General features: G+C 39.8%; 2 protein-coding genes across 3 annotated transcripts in view; one reads left to right on the plus strand and one right to left on the minus strand.

Annotated features, from left to right (window-relative positions):
* The window catches only part of pld1a (phospholipase D1a), a 43,141-nt gene extending 33,192 nt beyond the window's left edge, over positions 1 to 9,949 (minus strand). Inside the window, exon 1 of one of the 2 annotated variants that reach the window (XM_023271931.3) lies at positions 9,827 to 9,949. The gene's annotated coding sequence lies outside the window, so the exon portion shown is untranslated. Of the gene's footprint in view, positions 1 to 8,397; positions 8,588 to 9,826 lie in introns of those variants that run through there. The other variant, XM_023271939.3, reaches the window with a different exon arrangement.
* Positions 9,950 to 11,975: 2,026 nt separating this feature from the next.
* ghsra (growth hormone secretagogue receptor a) lies at positions 11,976 to 16,461 on the plus strand. The gene is given in 3 exon segments (XM_023272512.3): positions 11,976 to 13,010; positions 13,013 to 13,865; positions 14,017 to 16,461. Coding segments are annotated over 3 exon segments (1,230 nt in total). The 5' UTR covers positions 11,976 to 12,947; the 3' UTR covers positions 14,331 to 16,461.
* Positions 16,462 to 22,816: the final 6,355 nt, after the last annotated feature.

A 22,816-nucleotide genomic window follows, 5' to 3' on the forward strand; every position in this document is an offset into this window, starting at 1 on the left:
AAAACAGCTGAAGTGTAACTCTACACCACTGCCTCTTCTATAAAGTTCCTGCCCACCTGATTCAACTGTTATCAGACCATTAAATGACCATTATCATCACACATTAATACAATACATATGGGACAGTTGGGACTTCCTAGCCAGCCAGAAGGCTTGTTATCATAAGATCTAATAACTGATAAACAGAAAGTAACCCAGATAATGTATGTAACATGCTGTGATTATGCAATAAGTGCATGCAGTATTTCTTGTGGAAAAAGTGGAGCTTTCTAACGTGGTAAATTTAGCAACAGGGTGTGTTTTAACCCAAACTATCTTTAAAGATAGATTCAGTTCTCACACAGTGAGAACAACAAGTGAAACTGAAATTAAAAATCACATTTCAGTGAAAATATAATGATATATAATAACAGAGCAGCATTAAATGGGGTGATAATTATCTACTGAGCCTGCTAGAAGGTGGAAGAGGTCCCTCCTGACTCATATGTCGGGGAATGATGGATCATGATGAAGCTTATGAAACGGGTGCCCAACCCTTATCTCCACTCACTGCAGCTCAAGCACACCAGCTCGCCTACAACCCTACTCATACACTATAATACAAAACGTGAAGTTGGAAGTTGTACTGGAGTAATAAAGTCATATAAAAAAGTTAAATAATGATATCGGAAGCTCTAACCTGCAAGTTGACTGGATTGGTTCCTTAGGTTTGTTACATACGAAACTCTAGAAGAAATGGTCAACCATGACTGCTTATTTCACTTATAATATGTCTTCAAGCAGATGAAAAAAAACACCATATGGGCATACTGACAAGGCAAAAAATTAGATGTTTAACAGATGGGATCTTTAGGAGACTTTTTATAATTCCCATTCCTATGCAAAGTATGTTTGTCGATGACTGAGTCAGCACTGGCTATAAAGAGCTCAGACTGCATTGTCACATTTTGTACAGGACAGCTGTGTGGGAGGAGATGTTGCACACAGCTAAGAATGGTGTGACATCTACAAAACATACATAGCCTAGTCTTCAGAGTAAATGTTGCCCGCTGATGTCTCATGACGATCTAATAATTGTGAAAACATCAAAATTGATATAAGGCTGACCTGTTCTATTGGACACAAGTATTAAATAGTGACTGAAATGCAGCCAGTTAACACTACATGTCATCCAGCAGTCACTTCAGAACCATTAGAAAGCTGCAGCTCTGCACCAAAAACACTGATTTTATGTAACTGCAACTTTGGCAAACTCATCAAATCCACACGTTTAACCCTCGTATCGTCCTGCGGGTCAAAATTGACCCGTTTCAAAATGTGGGAAAAAATATACATTTTCCCAGTGAAACTTCTGATGTCCACATTTTCAACGTTGTTGGGAAATCTTTGAACATTTTTTGGTGGAAAAAAGAAATGTTAAAAATGTTTCTTTAAGAACATTCACACGAAAAAAACAACCAAAATCCAGTGAAATTCGCTGGATTTTGGTTGATTTCTTTGTGAAGGTTCTGAAAGAAATATTAGAAGTTTTACAAATATATATGTAATCATTTTAGATATTTTTAGGATTTTTTTTGGAAGATTTTTCCAAATTTTTTTGAAAATATTTACAAGAATTTTCTTGCCAAATTTGGGGGATTTAAAAAAAAAAAAAAAAAAAACTCTTAAGGGAAACTTTTAAGGAATTATTGGAATTTCTTCCTGAAGGTTTTGCAAATTTTGAGAAATTTGGGGAATTTTTTTGCTGAATTTTTGGATTTTTTTCAGACAAGGAAACAATATTTTTTGGTGCCCGTAAATGAGGACAACAGGAGGGCTAAAGCAACAGCTGTACAGAGAATTTTGTAATATTTCCACTTTTATTGCACTTGTATCTCTTGTATTTAGCCTTCAAGCGCCATGCAGCTGTCTAGCAACCATACAGCTGTATCTGTAACATTGCAAGTCAAATGTGATTCAAAAAGCAGAATGTTAATCTTCTGTTTGCATCAATAAAAATGAACAGGATTTTTTTAAATATGATATATCAATGCCATGAAGCTCAACACGAACCAGCTGGTTGAAATTTTGTATGGCGTGCAACCGTGCCATCAAGCAGAGAAAGAATTTATGACAGCGCAGTTATCTCCCAGCTCTAAGAATACCCACGACCCCCAACAGACTTGACCCACAGAGGTTAACTGCAAAGAGACCTGGAACTCTGAATGCGGTTTCCATGTCTGCACGCGTCGCCTCTGATGTCAAACACACGCATGTGCACACATATGTACAAAAGCAACGGACATGGTATCTGTGTGCACAACCTGGGATAGAGTTATCTCTCTGCTCCATTCTAATGGAACACTGCCTACTTCCTGCTTCCTGTTCTGTTGTCATGGCGATAGATAGATATAAATATCAACAGAAGCAGCGAAGAGCATCCGCCTCTCCCTTCATGTGCCAGCATCCCGCTGAAATGTCAATTAGTGGGAGAAGAATTGTGGAGTGTGGCAAAGAGACAGGAACAAATGAGGAATCATTAAAGTGGGCACTTCTCAATGTTTTTTGGTGTTGACACAGAAAATATAGTCTCTTATCAAACACCACATGCTGGTTTTAACCTCTCCTAAAACCTAATAGGACCTAATCCATTACTTGGGATGTCATATGTAATTTAAACTTCATCTAAGTACAGTTTTTGTGACAGAGGTGTAGATTTGTGCTTGCCAGGTTGTAAAAAAAAAGAAATTCTGGCTGCTGTTTATCATCCCCCAGTAGGATGCTTGGTTTTTCTGTAGCTATCTATTCCATCAGACAGACTGCTCAATGAACCGTTAGACCTCTGGCCTCTGGAAAAGTGCTGCAAAGCATTTTCCAACTCATGAAAGAAATCAGTGGACATTTTTAGGAGCTACAATTCTTTGGTAAAATGACTGATGCTGCTCTTTTGTCTGTCTGTTAAATATCATGCATCAAGGCGTAAAAGCTGTAAAAATGTGCTGTTTTATGAGGGATTCTGTGCTATGAGCAGCTTCCAGCTGAGAAATTTGGAGGTTACAACTCCAGCCAAGAAGTACTTTCAGGTCCAACATCAAATACCCTTGTTTACACTTTGCTAAACAAAGTTTAAGTAGAGTCCTAAACTGAACTCTGTGGCTGCGGGCAGTAACGCTATATTTAAAGGACAAACATGAAAGTAGTATCAGTCTTCTCATCTTACCTTCCAACACAGAAGGTTTAACCTATGTCTCAGGATTTCAAACTATCCTATTAACTAACACAATGAATCTTTATAGTTTAAGAAGCAGCTGACTTGTTGGTCTAACTTTGGCCTGGGCAGTAAAATGAAAGCTATATGTATCGACAACAAACACTTCATTGAAAATATCACCTAAATGCATCACTGCCAGGAAAAAACAGGAAAAAATAAAGTCTACTTTGCTCTTCTGTTTTTTTCTTGCTTTCTTTATTGTGTATCAAAGTATGATCATTCTTTTATCTTTATTTATGTGTGTAAATATATTTATTTGTGTGTTTTGGGGTTACAAATACACCTAAGTGATTACATTCAAATTAACCTTTGTTTTGCTGGTCTTTATTAAAAATAGGTTATTAAAAATGATCGATAATGGTTCGTACTCCCTGAAATGAAACCTTTTATTGTCATATTTTTCCAGCTGTATCACCAAACTCCAAATTCTAACATACCGCATGTCTGTCTAGTACAGAAATCTATAACTCTTATTAGAAAGACTCAACTAATAGTGGCTCACCCAACCCAGCCACTTTTTAAGTTAATATCTTATCATGTACCCATGAATCATTAGCTAAAATATGGATTATATTAACGCATAACATTGATTTATTAACATTAATACGGAGACTAGTTAGAACTTCAAGGGGCTTATTAGAATTCAGTACCAAAAGTTTAATATTTTACTCAAGGTTTGCCCTCTAATCAATAATGCATTCAACATGTAGTTGATTCATTAATTTCTCACACCCTGTTGAACCGTTCGTGTCAGTCAGAGAAGCCTGAAACAAGCAGAGCAACAAGTGTTCTTTTTGTTCACTGCATATTATGGCTGGCTGTGTTGCCTTTACAATCCCTAATGTGGTTCCATCCATCCTCCTGAGATTTATTGTGCCGTAACACTCTTCCCTCTGTGGCTTTAAAATAAGAGAAGATGAGACGTGTGGTTATTAAATGTGTGTTTTTGCAGCAGAGCAATGCAAAGACCCACGAGGGAGGGACAGATGGGAAGGAAGAAGAGGTCACTGGTAATTTGTATCTGCATCCCATATCAGTTCTGTCCAAAATTAAGTTCAGTCAGGAAGTTGTGTTTTGCAGCCAAAAGTTTGTCATCCACGTAGGAAGACACTTCCATTAGTCCAAATCTAAAATGATCGTATATACCGTGGTGTTTTTCTAAGCAGTTTTCTACAAATAAAATGTGACTTAAATGGTTTTTATTAAATCGAGGGAATGGTGAGCACTTTTTAAAATTGTGTGCAGTGACACTAAGGCTTTTCTCATAGTCTGCACTACACATAAATTCCTCCTTACACAACAGAAAGCAGCAGGATTGTGATTCCATCCAGAGACAATGTTCTTCCCTTCGCTCAGCGAGTCGCTTTGTTCTTTAAGGTGGGAATTCATCCTGCTGTGGACTCTTTTGTGAACTGGGTTATGCTCGCAGCATGAGTCCGAAACCGAACCCTAAATGTATCACCATGAAGTATGTGGAGAATGTTTGTATTTCACATATCCTAAGGCAAATTATTCTACTGCTTCAGGACATCTGGGTATCAGGTGTGCACCACATACAGGGTATTTTCTCATTAAATGGGGTTTCATGCTGATTCTCATGCCTGCACTACTGTATGTCATGTTCTCTTTCTCTTCTGTCACACCACTCTCAGTTGAATAATACCCAACAACCACAACGTCATTCTTGAATGTTTTCATCTTTTACAGTCTTTCTAATCAGGTTAAGTCTGACTGTTTTGAAGAAACACAATAAAATCTAGCTTCAAACACTTTTAAAGCAGCTGTCAGTGACAGAGCTTCAATTGGTGATTTCACATTTTGCATTTGTGGTTTTCTTTTTCATTCCAGTGGATTGCAAGCTAAATCAAGACAACATAAAATGACAGCACAACATTTAAACAATACTGAAGTTTGATAGAAGAAAATGTTTGCAGCGCAGGATAATATTTCATGCAGAAATTCACAAATCACGCAGGGTGCTATTGACACGATCAGGTAAAAACAATTCAAAATTATAAAGGAATTCTACTTTATCAAAAATAAATGATAAAATAAGGAATTTTATCATTTAACAAATTAATTAAGTTTTAGTTAAGTGGATTTAAAGATTTCGGTGTGTGTAAATCATTGTTTTGTACATAATCTAGACTATTTGAAATGTCATTTTGCTTACATTTTTCATATTATGATCTAAATCAGTGTCATGACATATCTGTTAACATTGTGTAAATGATTTGGACTCATGTACTGTACATCGCAAAGCCCTACATGCTCTGTTATGCATTGAAAAAAGGGGCTTATATGACTGGAAATTATTAGTTTTCGTGGAATTCGATGTGATAGAACAGAAAAGGAGTGAACACAGCAAAAAAATTCTGGCATTTCATCACAAAGTTGAGTCATTTTCAGCTGTTTCATTTTTATTTTTAATGATGTGACACAATGACCATCATCATCAGCTGATTCTGACTCATCGTGTCATAACTGCTCTTTATCACATCTTCAGCAGCGGTCATCATAACTTAACTGTTACATCTGCATTACTTCATTGATAACATTAGTAAAAGCTAATCAGAAACATTTAGACAATTATCTCTACTAGTTGTAATCTAAACTTTGCGTAGCTGTCTGTCTTAAATTGGCATCTATTGCTCCTACTTTTTGTGGCTCTACATGTTTAAAAGTGTCAAATTATCGAATATCACACTGGAGGCGGACTTAACATCTGTCAACATCAGCAGAGGTGCTGTCACCAACTACCCACTGTAGCTGAGGAAAAATAGGTAACCTGTGAAAATGTATCATCGATTCCAGGAGGCGCGATAACAAGCTTGACATTTAGGAAGTGCTAAACCATTTTAGAGATACCACACATGTAAACATCGTCTTAGCATAAAAGACTGCCAATCACACTTGCACACATTTATACAGCACAATAAAAGATAACATAAACGCCGCTTGGCATTTATGGATCGTGCCGTGCCAAGCTCCTCGTGGCGCAGATGGTACAAACAGAGAGAAAGAGAAGATGGAGGGAGGAAGGGAGGGAGAGAGAAGCAATGAGAGAGGTCTGTGACACCTCTTTTTCTCTGCCCACACTAAAGCTGCCTATTATCTAATCCTTCACACCATGGATAGGGGGGACAGGGATGGTCAGAGAGGCAGAGAAAGCAAGACATACAGTAGATGCCAGAAAAAAACAAAAGGAGAGCGAGAGAGCAATCGTCATCATCGCCGGAGCGGCGTTCTATTGGTGGTAACACAAGGCATCATTGTGCTGAAGGAGCGAGGGAACCGCTCCCTGTCTGTTTCAGCCGAGCCTGACTCGGCCCGACTAGGGCGGCCAAGTTTGAGCCTGGAAATTACTAAACTATAACTTGTGTCCAGACCACTACGATGACTCATGACTCCAGCGGCAAGGCGGCGAGTGCAGAGGATGTTGGTGCTCTTGGCTTAAAGGGCCGCTTCAGCCAAACAACAACAAAACATCTCATTTTTGGTGCCTGAGCAAGAAAGCACCACGTTCAAAAGTAGACAGTTTGGCTACACAGGCGATCGAAACTGTAGGTGCAGATATGTCCCTTTTTTTGTTTGTGATGGACCTCTTTTATCTTTAGTAGATTATGCACTTTTCAATTTTGTCATTACCACAGCAGCAGCAGAACAGGACTGTCTCTTCTTTTACTTCAAATAAATACTGAGAAGGTACAGACAAGTGACAGATTAAAGGAAAACCTGCAGTGATAGGATCCAGTCGTTCTGTTATGCCATAGGGAAGTATTTTGCTGGGATTTTTCAGGTCTGCTTGTACCCTTAGAGGAAAGAGTAACTGCAAATCAATACAAAGTTCTTCTGAGTGATCTCCTGTATGCTGTAATAAACCATTGCTATCCTAGTGGGAGTGAGCTCCCGTTCCAGATGCTTGCAGAATCAATCCCAAGGTGCATGGAAGCTATTCTGCCTCTCATAGTGACCCCAAAACACTTGTTGGATTTGTTGGTTTTCCTTTAATCTGTCACTTGTCTGTACCTTCTCAGTCAATGATTCAAAAAGCTTATGACGCAGGTTGACAAAGAAAACTGCACAATTAGCTTTGCAGCACAATCCTAACTATGAAGGTTTAATAGCCCACAAATTGTTATTCCTGAGACTGTGGTTGGAAACTCACAACAACATTTGTGAATATTTGTTGGGGCTTCATTGTGTGGCAGAAGTATATGAGCCAGTAGTCCACATCTGGAATGAATTTACAGGAATAACGTGTATGCCAAGCTAAAAATACTTCAAATCCTTCGTAGCTTCTCTGAGAAAGTCCCAAACTGCAATAATGTCCAAAGCAGTAGACTGCTTTTATGTATTGGGAAAGAACAGAAGGTGGTTACAGACGAAAAATCTCCCACAGTCCAGTTTAACGACTGATATGACACAAAAACCTGGTATGACAGCACTGCATGCACCATACTGACACACTTAAACACACTCTTATAGGTAATAAAGTTTGCTGTATGGCTCAACAACAGAAAAGTATTGAGGTCATGCTTGTGAGCACTGCCTGTGCAACAAGACTACTGAATGCCAGAGGTCAGAATCAGAGATATCAGTTGCAAAGACAACAGAAGAAGAGTGGAGAGCGGAGGGAGGAAGGGGCTGGTTTTGTATGAGCGAACAGCGGAGAGAAATATCTCCAGTCTTCCCATGACATTCCAGCTGAAGCAACCAACTTTCACAGCAGAGTATGAGAAGGGTGCAAGAGGCCAACGCACACCTGTGCAGTCTTATGCAACAGGTAGCGCACTGTTTGTTGCATTCTTTAACATGAAAAGAATAAACACCTTCCACTAAAGGATCAAAACTGATCTCCAAACACCATCAGTCGAAGATCTTTACACTTTCAAGATGTGTATTTCCAAGATAAACACACATAGTTACACCTTGTCTTGTAAACTACATATTTTCGAGGCTGCAAAACAACATTTCCAGCATGCAGGATCAGCAAGAAGAATAACATACTAAGATTTCTCAAACATGATCCCACTGATAACCCAAAACCAAGGAGTGTCACAGAGGCACACATGTCTCCCAAAGCCCATGGACGCAAATAGAACAGAGCAGACACAGAGACAAACAGAGAGGGAGACATTACCAACCTGCTCTTTTTGTGGACGTGCAGCCCACATGCTGGTTGGTCTGATCAGTCCACTTCACTTCACTGAATGGACGACAAAGCCGAAGCATTCACTGTCCGGCAGAGCGGACAAAGAGCTGTACAGCAGCAGCAGCAGCAGCAGCAGCAGCAGCAGCAGCAGCAGCAACAGCAGCAGCAGACAGCTAACTCTGAGCTCCTTCTGTTCTGCAACTCAGTAACTGTGGCTGAGAAAAACTAACTGTGAACTCTCTCCAACTCCTCAGGAAGGGAGGGGTCTCTGCAACTCTGGACCAATCGCAGAGAGAGATTCCTCCCTTGAGCTGCCCTCATTGGACAACCAAAAGTGCTTTGCCTTCTGGTGGAGTAGGAGGAGTCCTCTGGGGGAGAAAATACTGACACTGGTACTGCCTGTTAGATCATCATTTCACACTCTGCCACTTTCCTCTCTCTTTATTTTGCTGACGCTCGATTTCATGCATCTGTCTGTACTTGCGTGTCTTTATCGATTTGCAAACACAAGTGACAAACCAGCAAAGCACTTTAAAAATAATCAAAAAGACTGTTTGTGAGCTTCAAAAACCCAAATGTGTTGACAAAAAAGCAAAGCTGCGTTCAAAAATCTGATTTGTTTGTTTTCACTTCAACCTGTGTGTACACTAACTATGACCACACTTAAAGGCCTCTAATCTGCATACCTGTACTACAAAACCATTCATTATCCAGCAGCCACACGCAAACATCCACACATTCAAGATCTCTCCTTCCATCTAGTGGATGAAGCAAACTCCTGCACTCCTCACAAATGGAGCACACACACTCGTTGATGCCAGATGTGTGTGTCTCCTTATGATGGACAGGGACTTTAACCTGCAATCTAACACACCCTGGAGGCCCACTGCAGATAAAATGACACCCAAACACTCATCCGCACTTTATCACGTCTACATGCACACGAACCGTACAGAAGTACAGCACAGAAACAATTAAGTGGTAAATGTATTCCATGTACGGAACATGCAGCAATAAAATCCTTTAAAAAAAAGATCAGACAAAGAGATGCACTGCTGGAAACTACAGGGAACTTCACAAAGCTCACAACCGTAAAAAGCCAAACAGAGAAATCGCTCTCAAATACACTAAATACAGCCGTGACAATTCAAAGAAGACACCCTGTGTTGCTGTCATTACCTCCTGTTGCACTTGAACCAGGACAATTTTGGCATTTTGTCTTCATAAATAGTGATATAAGCTTGTTGTTTGGCTTTTAACACCATTTTTTGTGAGCACAGGTCCATGAAATGTACTTTACACAGTACACATTTCTCAGTATAAAAGTATAAAGCTTATAGAATAAAGTTTTCAGCATCCAAACACACACATATATCACAATCTGGACACATATAAACATCAAATAACAGGCAGAAACCTACCAGACGTGATGAAAAAGGTCTTGTAAACTGTCCTGACGAGTGTCCTATGTGCGTTCTGTCCACCGTTGAGCTCTGTTTCCTCTTTCTCTATCTATTTATCACCTGCTCACCTTCTCACTCCCCCTTTAATCACACACACATTATGATCAGGTCATAAACATAATGGTATCTGTGGATACACAGAGCTCAAAGGGCAGAGAGAAAATATTTGAGACATGAAGATCAGTGCAGGACAAGCAGAAATAAACTGCAAATGTAATTGTGATTTGCACTTCAGACTGAGTGATAAAAAACGATCTAAATATGTCAGTCTTGTAGTCATGAGAGCATAATTATGTCAAAGCTGACTGTAAAGACTGCAAGAGTACATCCTGTATTATCAATGTGTTCTTTGAAGAATTTGGGGGTTATTAAAACCAAACTAGAGTAAAATTAACCAGTTTCGATGCACATTGAGTTTGTTCTGTCACATGAATGAGACACTAAATTGAATGAAAATTTAAAGCAGAAACTCACAAATTTATTACCAACAGTCCTGCTAGAAATAAAGTATAGCTACCTCGAAATCATATATTTAGCTGTATTAACTTACAGATAATGAATGGTATTACTCTGTGAAGTGCTATGAGACGACTGTAGGAGCCTAAATGCATTTAAGTTGATGTTCAACAGAATAAAATGCATTTTATGACTTAAGTAATTTACATTAATTTAAGAGGAGGCAAAAGAAGTATTTACAGTAAGATTATTTTATTTCTTGCACTGCAGGTGTGTGGAAGTTGGAATTTTGGAATTTAATTAATTAATTGGAACCTACAATGGAAATATATTGTGAATTAATATTTAATTCATGGAAAAAATGTTAAATAGACATTCTCACTACCCATTTTTTGGGGTTTTTATGAAAGTTTGACCTTTACTGTGCACAATTATGAGTGTTCAGAGTTGACAGTAGACGGTTGTTTTCAAATTCATGTGGCGAAAATGGAAAACTTCTCTGAGCTCACAGCAATTTTAAGGTGTGTACTTGCGAGCAGGATTTGTGACATTACATAGACGCCCATCCAATAGGAAACTTGCTTCAGTGTGACATGGAAACTTAAAGCCACCATTGCACATACATAAAATCTGGACATTCTGTGATGTTGAAGACACTTTTCAAAGTGACAAATAATATTTGCATTACCATATATTTTAGTTTTTTTTTTTTTTTAAAAAGAAGAGGGTTGTATGTGTCATTTTAACTTTTTTGGTAAAATCCTATCAGACACGTGCTATTATTGTAACTAGAGAATGTTTATACATCTTTAAACATGCTTGGAGTGGATTTATAATAATAATGCACATAAAATTCATGGAATTAAGGTTTTATAAGTTATTTAGCTGCTACGAAGTTTGCCTTTAAGATTAATACCCTTTTTTCTTTAACATACTACTTCTACTGTTGCCTGTCTTTGTAAGGCACTGTGGCCAAATATAATGTGAGTACTTAGAGAGCGATGGAGTCTATAATCTAGTGGTAATTAAATAGGTTGCTAATGTGCCTCTGCTCTAATCTCATTACAAGTTTGATATGAATATATTTCTTATACTACATTTAATGTTTAAATCTGTCTTAAATGTTTTTTTGCAACCAGTGTGCTTGAGATAAAACAGGAGTAATGTGGGTTCTTAAATGCACCATGGCCCCAGTTCTCACTCTGCTCTAGGCAACTTGGAGTCTTAAATTAAATCTGGACTGAATATAATGCAATTTAATTCTTTATGACCTGTAATTACACAACTCCATTTGGGCAGAGTGAAATTCTGAGATATTTCTGTCCCAGATTGATCTTTTAAAATGATTTTGATATGCAAATAATTTGAATGAACAAAAGCCTGATAGGAATTTATGTTTTGTCCATTAATATGGGGGAAAAAACTTTTTACTCACCTCCTTGCTAAATTAGCTGCCAAAACCACACTTCTGTAGCAGATTTAGTCTTACTGAAGGACACTTGATGTCACTCTTGTCTCCTCTCTACGACTTGGTGGTAAATACCGATTTGCTGAAATTGGTGAGTATCAACCCCCAGCCATTACTGCCCCAACAGCACCGGTAGGCGGTGTTGCAACACTGGACTCACTGCAGACCCCCACACCTCCCTCCCTGGAGCAGCACCACTCCACCTGGCTATGATGTTTTGCGCACAGGGAGTCAGCATGCACACACTGGATGTTCAGCATAACTAGAGGAGCAGAAGTGAGGTGCCAGGGTGGATTTCTTTAGTCAGCCTCAACTACTTTTTATTCCACTTTAATCATCTTAACTCCTATTTTTATGATTATGTTGACAATGCATCGTTCATTCGTCGTTTTTGTGAGTTTTATAAAACTGTCCCCCTTCCGCCGCACAGCATTTGTTTTCACGGTGGTTGTTGTTTATCCGTTCGTATTTGGCTGAATTTGACCTCCGGTGTCCTTCCCAGGACAGATGTTCACTGCTGCTGCCGCATCATTACGACCCTGAGTCTGACTCACCGTCACATGCTGCCCGATGCAACTCGTCAATCCATCCACTCCTATGGTTTGAACTGACGCGTAAAGGCAGGGACGTACTGCTGGTGATGGGAACTCTCTGGGACGCGTTGGCGCATGAAGAACGAGCTTCTGGTGGCTCACGGGAACAGAAAGGATGCAGGAGATAACCAGTCTTTAAGTTTTCGATTTTTTTTTGGACAATATGTGTTTGTGTTGTTTTCTGATGTGTTTGTTTTGATTGGAATACGGACAGCTATAATTTGGCAGGTGATATGTAGCTTACAAATGTACAGCATTTCATTTGCTTTTTAACACTCTTCCTTTGGACACGTACTTAAGGGGTACTTCAAAGTGCGTGTTGCAGATGAAGTGGATGATTTGGATCGACCTCAAATAGCCTCATGTTTGTGTTAGAGTGTGAAGAGGACTAAATGTTGGCTGGAGATTCTCGGATGTTTTCTGTCAGCTCCGAATTTTAACTTGTTTCACCGTCAAAGAAAACAATTACGCGCAAGAACATCTGGTTTTACGCACGCCTGCCACGCGCAGCCACCCGAACCCGAGACAAAGATGACGGCAGGATAGTGCAGCAACAAGGGGAATGAGGTGTCCCAGACCCGGGGTGACTTCAGCAGTCAGGGGCACGAGTGGCCCCGTGAATAACCGCGCGGCTACAGCATGCCATCTTGGCCCAATCACTCGGAGTGCCTCTCCCATAACTGCAGCTGGGAGGAGACCCACAACGCCACTATCCTGAACCCTACCCAGCCTCCTCTCAATTACTATTCAATTCCTCTCCTCACGGCCATCACCATCGCCTGCACGCTGCTGTTCCTGGTAGGGGTGGTCGGGAACGTCATGACCATTTTGGTGGTCAGCAAGTACCGGGACATGCGCACCACCACCAATTTGTACCTGTGCAGCATGGCGGTGTCAGACCTGCTCATCTTCCTCTGTATGCCACTGGACCTCTACCGCATGTGGCGGTACCGGCCCTGGCGTTTTGGGGACGCGCTCTGCAAACTCTTTCAGTTCGTATCAGAGTCGTGCACGTACTCCACCATCCTCAGCATCACCGCGCTGTCAGTGGAGCGCTATCTGGCGATCTGTTTCCCGCTGCGCGCAAAGGCGCTAGTGACCAAAAGGCGAGTACGCGCTTTAATACTTCTTCTCTGGACAGTCTCCCTTTTGAGCGCCGGCCCTGTGTTTGTTATGGTGGGAGTAGAACGGGACAGCATGGGACCACCACCAAACTTCAGCTCGTGGATGAACGAGACTGGCTGGTACTTGGAGACTGGTGACACCAGGGAGTGTAAGATGACGCATTACGCAGTGGAGTCGGGCCTGATGGGAGCCATGGTGTGGCTGAGCTCCGTTTTCTTCTTCATGCCAGTCTTCTGTCTGACGGTTCTCTACAGCCTCATAGGGCGCCGGCTGTGGCAGAGACACAGGGAGACAAACATGAGCTCCCGTGTAGCTCACAGGGACAAAAGCAACAGACAGACCATCAAGATGCTGGGTGAGTTGGAGAGATTGTAAATCATTTACCTTTAAACTTTGTTATATACAGCAATATATTATCTAAAGTTAACATAAGTTAATTTGCAGTGTATTTCATCCACAACAATGTCTGCATCCACTTACTTCTTTCTTTCCTCTTCTTCCTCCAGTGGTGGTTGTTCTGGCCTTCGTCCTGTGCTGGTTACCGTTCCATGTGGGTCGGTACCTGCAGTTCCGCTCCCTGGACGCTCCATCCCCGCTGCTGTCGGTGTTGTCCGAGTACTGCAGCTTGGTGTCCGTGGTTCTCTTCTACCTGAGTGCCGCCATCAACCCCATCCTCTACAACACCATGTCCTGGAAATACCGGGGCGCAGCGGCGCGCCTCTTCGGCCTGACCGACAGCCATCCGGCACGAGGACGCACAGCCAGCACCGTGAAGGGAGACGTTTCCAACGGCTGGACGGAGTCCACAGTCAGCTTCTAAACGCACGACTGTCAACATGTCTGGATGTAATGAGTCAAGCTATCAGTCATATGTTGAGAATACTCACCTAAAAGCCATTATTTCTGTCAGGGCGAGTTCATAACTGCTGAGAGCACCAGCCTTTACCTGACTGAAAACAAAAGTGATGAGAAAAATACGATCCACATAAGTTCAACAGGCATAAATAAAACTTCTTCTTAATATTGTTTTTTTTTATCCTTACTAATATTATAGCCTAGAAGTTCATTTTCTGTTTATTTCAGCAAGTGCCACATATCATTCATACAACACAATCAGCAACATTTGAGAAACATGACTGGTGGAGTGCAAAATACATATTGATCCAAAAGTGAATATCAGGAGTGTGCATGCCAGTGTACATGCACATATATAAATGTCACAGACATCTATAAATGCCTTATATTGTATTCGTATTCTGGATGACAAAGAAAGCACTGTAGAATTTGTGGCACTGCTCTGTACTCCTTCAGAGAGGGACAGAGGTGCAGTGTGTGTGTCTGTGTGGAAGAGACATTTGTATGTGTGTAGTATGCTTTTGGGTGTGATTCCTGTGACTAGCTGAGAGACTGTCTGAAGATGTATACTACGTTACGGTTGTCAGTTACGTTCAGTGCCCTGTTTCTTGGAAATTCAAGTCCATGTTGTGATGATGCTGCCAACAAGGGTCAGTGGACAGTCCCTGAAATGAAGAAAACATGCTTTTATATCCACGCTCTGCACAGCAGTGGTTTATTTTCAGTGACTGGGAGACAGCATTTCCAGAATATGTGCCTGTCACTTGATTTTTGTGTTTAGATATCACTGATAAACGAGCAACAATGTTCAATCTGCGTTCCTCTTGATATGTCATTAGAAATGTGCATGAAGATCACTAAATTTTCATGGGTCACTGTGTACAGATGTGCAGAGCTTTTATGAAGTGTCAGTCTGGTGGGTGGGACAAAGCTAGCTGATGAATGCTACCTTATAAATGAACATGCCAGTGGCCATAAACACTTGAGCTGTCTGAGTCTTGTGAGCTGTGCACCACTGAAACACTGTTGACTTTTTTTTTAGCACCAAAGCCATCAGGTGTACTGATGTTGATTACATTCATTCAACAAACACTACAGGACCTTATTTCTTATTACAATGTGCCAAATCTGTGGATCCAGTCATACTCATATGTAGCAGCTTTTTGTTAAGTCATTGTCAGATTTGTCAAGATTTTTTATGCTTTGTGCATTAGCTGTCCTATTACTACACTTATCTCTGGCACAAATTGTTTATTACTCCCAAAAATGAACAGTCAGACCGAGTTCTGTACTAGTTAAATAAAACACGCACAATTTAAATTGTATAATGTAAGTCTTATTTGTCTTGTCTATTAATTTTCTACGCATAGAAGTTAAAAGTTTTCATGGGTGACAAGGCCAGGATGACTTCGGCACAAGGCCAACAGGGTTAAAGCAAAGGTCTACGGTTGGAAAACAAGTATGACAAGTGGGTATGGGGCCCAATTTGGAATATTTTGTCCCCTCTGTCCATGAGCCCTAATGGCTGGCCTGTTTAAAACAGCACATAAAAGCATGTGAACTGAAATAGAAGCACTCTAAATGTGCCCAATCCTGACCAAAATGTCACACCAAGAACACTTTTCAACACTATCTTATCTCCCTTAAGAGTGCATTAAATAAAGCAAAAGATGGAAATATAAAGGTGAATGAATTTTGTAAAGTGTGTCATGCGGCCTTCGGGTCAAAGATGATCAGTGAACTATCCGTAAGTGACGTCATTCTTATGTTATTTTGTAAATAGCTGCTCTGTAATGCTTTACACTTAGATCATTTCAACAGTCCAAATCACCGCAGCAGCCTCCCAAAAATCTTCACTGGATTTAAAACACAGCCTCCTGGCTCTGAAGAATGTATCTCTGTCAACTGAATGTTTCTGACTGTAAATACTGATAACCTTACAAATTATTTATTAATGTACAGGACGTATACTGATTAAAAGAGTAAAAACTGATTCCTATTTTCTTCTTTTGGAAAATGTCTGTGAATATCTGCAGTTGGTTAATGTATCTGTCAATGATAAAGTCCTGTAAAGATAATAAAAAAGAAAAAACTCACTTTTTCTTAGTTTTTTCTTTTGTAAACAATATTTTTATTCCTTGTGTAAGCTGGCACACACTTTACAGTCAAGTAACTGCTTGTCCTAAACATATGAAAAGCAAATTGCAATCAGGTTGGCGAAGCGCCAACTTAACACCGCCTTTCCACCCACATCAAACATCGCTGATGCAAACACTGTCCAGAGCGGCTTCAGAGACACACACCACACCTCAACAGGGCCTGTAATCTTTCCCCCATCTGACCCTGCTGTATCTGTTATGTAATGCTAGTCTCAGTAGGGTGCAGTACCAGTCACTGGATTGTAATTTTAACACAGACGCACAGCGGTTTGTTCTCCGTCATCTCAGCTGGAATTTGGTGGCCACCAGGCAAAGCATCAGTCTATCACTTCAGACAGCTTCAAAGACAGCAGGCGCTGTTGATATCAAGCACAGCTTAAAGGAGCCTTCAGTGACTTCTGAGTTCACCCCAGGTACATGATCAAAACACCTAAAGAGGTCGCAAAACCTTTTCAGGGCAATAAGTTCAGCAGCTTGGCTGAGAACATTGGGATGATTATGAAATCTAAAGGTAATGAAGGAGACAGCGTGTCTAAACTGAAGTTGGGCTGGTATCTCATAGTATATGGACTGGATGGTAAGTGATGAGAAGAAGACATGTAAAAGGAAAAAAACAGCAGTGAGGACAAGATGTCCAAATACAAAATAATTTGCAATGGAAATATAAGCAATAAAACAAAAGGTGAACGGCAAGTGGTTCAATCAGTGAGTCAGACTCCATGAGAGGTAATTTAAATGTAGGCTGTCGAGTAGAGAGTGGACTTTAGACAAACAGGAAGAGGTGGAAATAAAGAAGAGTGTAGATCTATCTCCATCTTTATCACATACTTTTATATGGCTGGTACTAGTTAAGAGTTGCTGGTGTACAAACACAGGCATGGATTGTAAATGCTCACCCTCACAGGCGTTTGAATTTATTTATTGCATGTGTTAGAAACCTTGCAGACCAATAGAATGTTATCTGACAATCTGGGATGGTACAGAATCTCAAAGCTGCAGGGTGGAGATCAGCGCAACAACTTCTTGAGCAATCTCCTTTAAGAACTATTCATCTAAACAAGACTTCAAATCTGAAGCCTGAATCCTGCACCTCATCCAGCTATTAATCTGAAGCTCTGTGCTCCACATGTAAATGAAAAATCCACAGAGGCGCATTATATTTTCTCTCCTTTGGGTTTTGCCCCTATTACAACAGGGGTTGTAATGGGGGCTTGGGTTCTGTTTGATGCCACTGTTCTTCAGAGATGTCAGAACAGATGCACCTGACACCAAGAATCGCCCAACTATACAACATTCAGTCACCTAAATTACCCTTCTTGTCAAGAAGTAGTAGCATCATTCACAAGCTATTCCAAAACCACTTGATGCTGCCTGACTGCTTTATCCTTCAGCTTCAGTTATCCTTCAGCTTTCATCACATGGCCACATTGCTTACAGTGCACTTCCCAACAACAGGGTTTTGTTTTATTGCTGTTGTACTTCAGCTAAATTAGAAAAAGATAAGCGCGAGATAGAGGATGCTGTTTGTTTTGCCATCAAAGAAATGTACAATTTTAACACCTCTAAAAGTAAAAGGATCAAGGATAGCACAAAGGGTCAAAAGACTAATTTTCCTCAGTGGTCCTCAGGTTGTTTCGGGTTGAGGGGAATCGAGTGTGCAGTGCTGCAGTGTCTTTCCAGCTGCCCTCAGGGACAGCAGGGGATAATAACGTCTGTGATTTACTGTTCTCGCTGGTATCTGGCTAAACACTATCAAAGCCACTGGTGAGTAAATCTGACACACAGATACACATTTACACTCACTCTACACCCTTGAACCTTAAGTGACAAAAGGTCTAACAGTCTGTGATTACATAAAAGCATCGCAGTGAGATTAAAAATGAATTACAGTTCTAAACTTAAATCAGATGAGTTCAGACCATTATGTTATAAATATTAGTTCTCCTCTGTGTTTGCAGCAGTGCAATGAGGTGCCTCTGAGCAGGGGAACATCATCGTTCTCTTATTAAATCTTGAGGATGAAAATCAATGCTGCCACACAACACTGGATGTCAGAGAAATTGTTTTTGCATTGACCAAATATCTGTCTATTTAGCCTCCAGTGTTTATCGAAAAAAAATGACTCGTACTCAAAACAATACAATACACACCACTAATTGTAAAGCAGTCATGTCCAACAGAAACATTTTTTCAAATTTTGCCTCTTTACAATTTGTAACAAAGCAATCAGGTGTGGACTTTGAACTTTGATTAATAGGGTTTAGCAAAAATATTGAATGTTTAGGAATTACATTTATTGGCATAGCCCCTCATTTTCACAAGCATAAAAGTAACTTAATATAATTTGAAAAATGAGGATTATTGTTAATACTTGCATGTAAATCCTTTGCAGTCAGTGGCTGTCTGAAGTCTGGAACCCATAGACATCACCAAAAGCTGAATTTTCTCTCTTGAGACTCTTCACCAGGCCTTTTATTGCAGTTGCCTCCGGTTGTTGTTTGTTTGAGCTCAAAGAAGCTCAGTTGGGTTAAGGTGACCTGACTCTGCCTTTGAAAGACGCTCAATTTCTTTGTCTTTAGATGCACTTGTTTTGCTTTTGTAACAAGCTCTGGGTCATTATGCATCTTGTCATTCTATCAGTTTTGCAACATTTGAATGAATCTGACCAGAAAGCTGCATAGATGCATGCAAAATGACAAAATATCTACCATTTCCAGTAATAATAACGATCCAGTACTGGCTGTCAAACATTGAAGCACATCAACTTCCTGTCAAGAACACCTGTGACAACTCACCTCCTGATTTTATTACCTCTGCTTAACTCCCTGCAGCACTACTCCCCCGTGTGGTGGGAGGCTTAACCAACAATGAAAAAAAAGGCTTTTACAGCTGCATGCACTTCAGAAATGATCCTATTGCTTCTGACAACAGTAAAAATCAACAGTAGCATCAGTAACTCAGTTCCACTGACAGCCATTCATGTTCATGCCATAATACTGCCTCCACCATGCATGATGAATGATGTGGTCTGCTGTGGATCAGGATTCCTTTCCTCCTCCTGGCTCCTCTCCTCTCATCATTCTGGTTAATCTCAGTTACATCTGTCAAAAGAATCTTTTTCCAAAACTGGACCTTTTTTTTCTTAGATGTGTTCTAGTAAAGTCTGTTCTAGACAAAAATATTGCACTAACTGTTCAGGAATTACAGTAGTATTTTACATAGTCCGTCCTTCTTTAAGAGGCTCCAATGTAATTGAGCACTATTTTAAGTCGATTTATGAGCAGATGTGACCTGTTTCCTCATTATTTCATGACACATCAAGGAGATAAAAAAGTCCAGAGTTGATTAAAATGACTTTCTAATTACTTTGAAACCTCAGAAAAAGGACTATGTAAAAACTCTATTCTTAACTTTGCCAGGTTTGAGCAATGCGAGTTGGTTGCATTAAATTAACTCTGTATTTAAGGTAACTCTTGATTGTAGATTTTGTAAATGTTACAGCTACCTCCTTGAGAGCTTTTTCAACCTGGCTAGATGTCATAAAGGTGTCGGGGGGGGGGGGGGTCACCAAGAAATGTCTGTAATTCCTGAACAATTAACGCAGTATCTTTGTTAAATCTCTTAATTTAAGGCTGAAACTTTACACTTCAGTCACATGTTGATTTCTTCATTTCAATTCAAATCCACGGTGGTGGGGTAATAGTACAAAATCGTAAAAGTTTTGCCACTGTTCAAACACTTATGGACCTAACTGTGTTTATGTTTGCAGAAATGTTGATGGACAGTGACACACACAATAAAGAAACAGTTGCCATCAAAGTCAGAAAAAAAATTAAAACATTTATTGGGCATAAATATATTATATATACGCTACCGATACAGTTACGTCTTACATACATAGGGTAGTATTTGCAAAAATCTATACATTAAAATTGATATGGCAGTTTCTTTTATATAATGCATATGAAATTGTCTAACATTTACAATACAAGAAGAAATGCATGAATTTCTTTTCTTTTTTTTTTCTCAATTCGTAGACCATGACAACATTGGAATGTTTGTATTTAAATCGTGAGGTAAAAATATGGTTTTTTTTTGTCTCGCTTAAAAAATAGTTAAATACCTGTGAGTCTCTGTACGTTTGTCAAATCGCCAATCTCTCAGTCAAAATCTCTACTTACTGTAAAATGTACAAAAAAAAAAGAGAAAATAATAAAAACTGATCAGAAGGCACAGACGTGGGGTTGCTGGGCAAAAAACATTGTCTCTCATTCTTGATTTACCCGCTAAAATGTGCAGGACCTGCAGGGTGAGTGGGGAGGGGGTTCTAGAAAAATCACCAGCATTTGAAAATAAAAACAACACAGCACATAAAGGGAGTACCCTACCCACAAATATGAAGCCTTCTGGTCAACACTGCGTTAACGTCAGACTATTCAACACTAGCATAACTGGCCTGACGTGGACCAAACACAAGGCGAACCCCTGCTCTCCCAGTGGGGCATTAAGGCTTGGAAATGTGGGGAATAAAAAGGGGGCTGGACAATGTAACATCAGTGGGTTTAAGGACAGGACACCTCATATGTCATCCGTCGATTGCAATGCAACAGGTTTAGGGAGACACACAAGGAGCACGTCTGACGAAGGCACCGCACTCCCTCGTGAACCGCAGTTTATTTGGGGAGCAGGGTGCCATTTGAGTAGCGCAGAACAGTGCTGCAGTAATGCCAAATGTCACAGTGACGCCAACGACAACAATAATGCCAATGAGTGTAACAGACGCCGTTGGCAGTAGTGTTTGGAAATGAGTAAAGGATCGCTCACATTAAACTCATCAAGCCTCATGCTCAGCATAAAAAAAGTGCTTCAACTCTGTTAGTCATAACGTATTTACCATCTCATTCTATAGCTCTATAGATATCTCTGTATATCATCTCTTAGCAAAAAACACTGGATACAAAAACACTCACTACTGCTATACCAGCACTAGCCTGAAAAACGAATCGTCAATATCATTATTATTGTCTGCCTGAAATCATCGCATGATTGTGTTGGGTGTTTTTTTTTTTTTTTTTTGCCTTCTTTACCTTTTCAGTGAGAAATCAGGTTATGTGTGAAAAAAATAAGAACTCTCCTCCAAAAGGGGCTACACATTTCAAAAATGGCACATTTGTTTTCGCTTTACAAAACCCCCCCCAAAAATAATAAAAGATAATATGAAAAGAAGCATAATCACAGATCAAGGTAATGTCTTTTTTTCCTTTTGAGAGAATAATAATAATAATAATAATAATAATAATAATAATAATAATAATAATAATAATAATAATAATAATGTTGTGTCGTTACAGAAGAACATCACAGAACCCTTTAGACGACTGCGAACGCAACATCTAGTGGACACGAAAAAAGAGAAGCCTGCACTTTGGCAATAAAAACAGTAAAAAGATATCAGAAGCTTCATTATAACACTAATCAGTAATTTTTTTTAAAAAAAAAGCCAAAGGCAGCAATGTTTATCCCAATACAGATGACTTGAACTGACCCTAAGGCCTGGCTTGCTACATGTCTCTCTAAGCATTACAAGAACTGTTCGCCTGTGCGCGGCCGAAACAGGAGATGAAACAAAACAAAAAAACAAAAAATACATAGGCATTTGGTTACACGTTTGAAACGGCAATGATAACTGCAATGCATGGACTGATGAGCTACAGGTTCCCAACAGCTGTAAGAGAAAATACTTAAAGGGTTACTGAGATAAGGAATGCTGGCCTTAATCATACAATCTAACATACATCCATTGAAAAAAAATAAAAATTAAAAGAAAAAATAAAACATGCTACAAGAAAAAAATTAGTATATAACTACACTTGTCTCTTAATCTTTAAACAATAAATAAATGAAGATTGCACTGTAATTGGCATGTAAAGTACTGTATGCAAATATATAGTATAAATAAAAACCTAGAAAAGAACTCTACCTTAACTTTCCCATCAACTTTGGCAAAGGTTTTTTTTTTTTTTTTTTTGAGCTAGTAAACCACTTTGCTTACTGACACTTACAGGAGCAAGGCACAGCATAGACAAGAGGACAAGATACAGCATCAAAAAAAGAAGAGAAAGACAGAAAAAAGGGGGGAGGAAGACAGAAACAAAACTGAGAAAGAGAGGCTAATATAATGATGATGATGACAGCGATGGGGGGATGACAGGATTAGATCTCCCCTCTGTAAGGCCTTATCCCTGAGGTACGTTACAGGCTGCCAATCAGAGCTAATCATTACCTCCGTCTC

This window comes from Amphiprion ocellaris, chromosome 20 (assembly GCF_022539595.1).
Source record: "Amphiprion ocellaris isolate individual 3 ecotype Okinawa chromosome 20, ASM2253959v1, whole genome shotgun sequence".
Taxonomy (NCBI): domain Eukaryota; kingdom Metazoa; phylum Chordata; class Actinopteri; family Pomacentridae; genus Amphiprion; species Amphiprion ocellaris.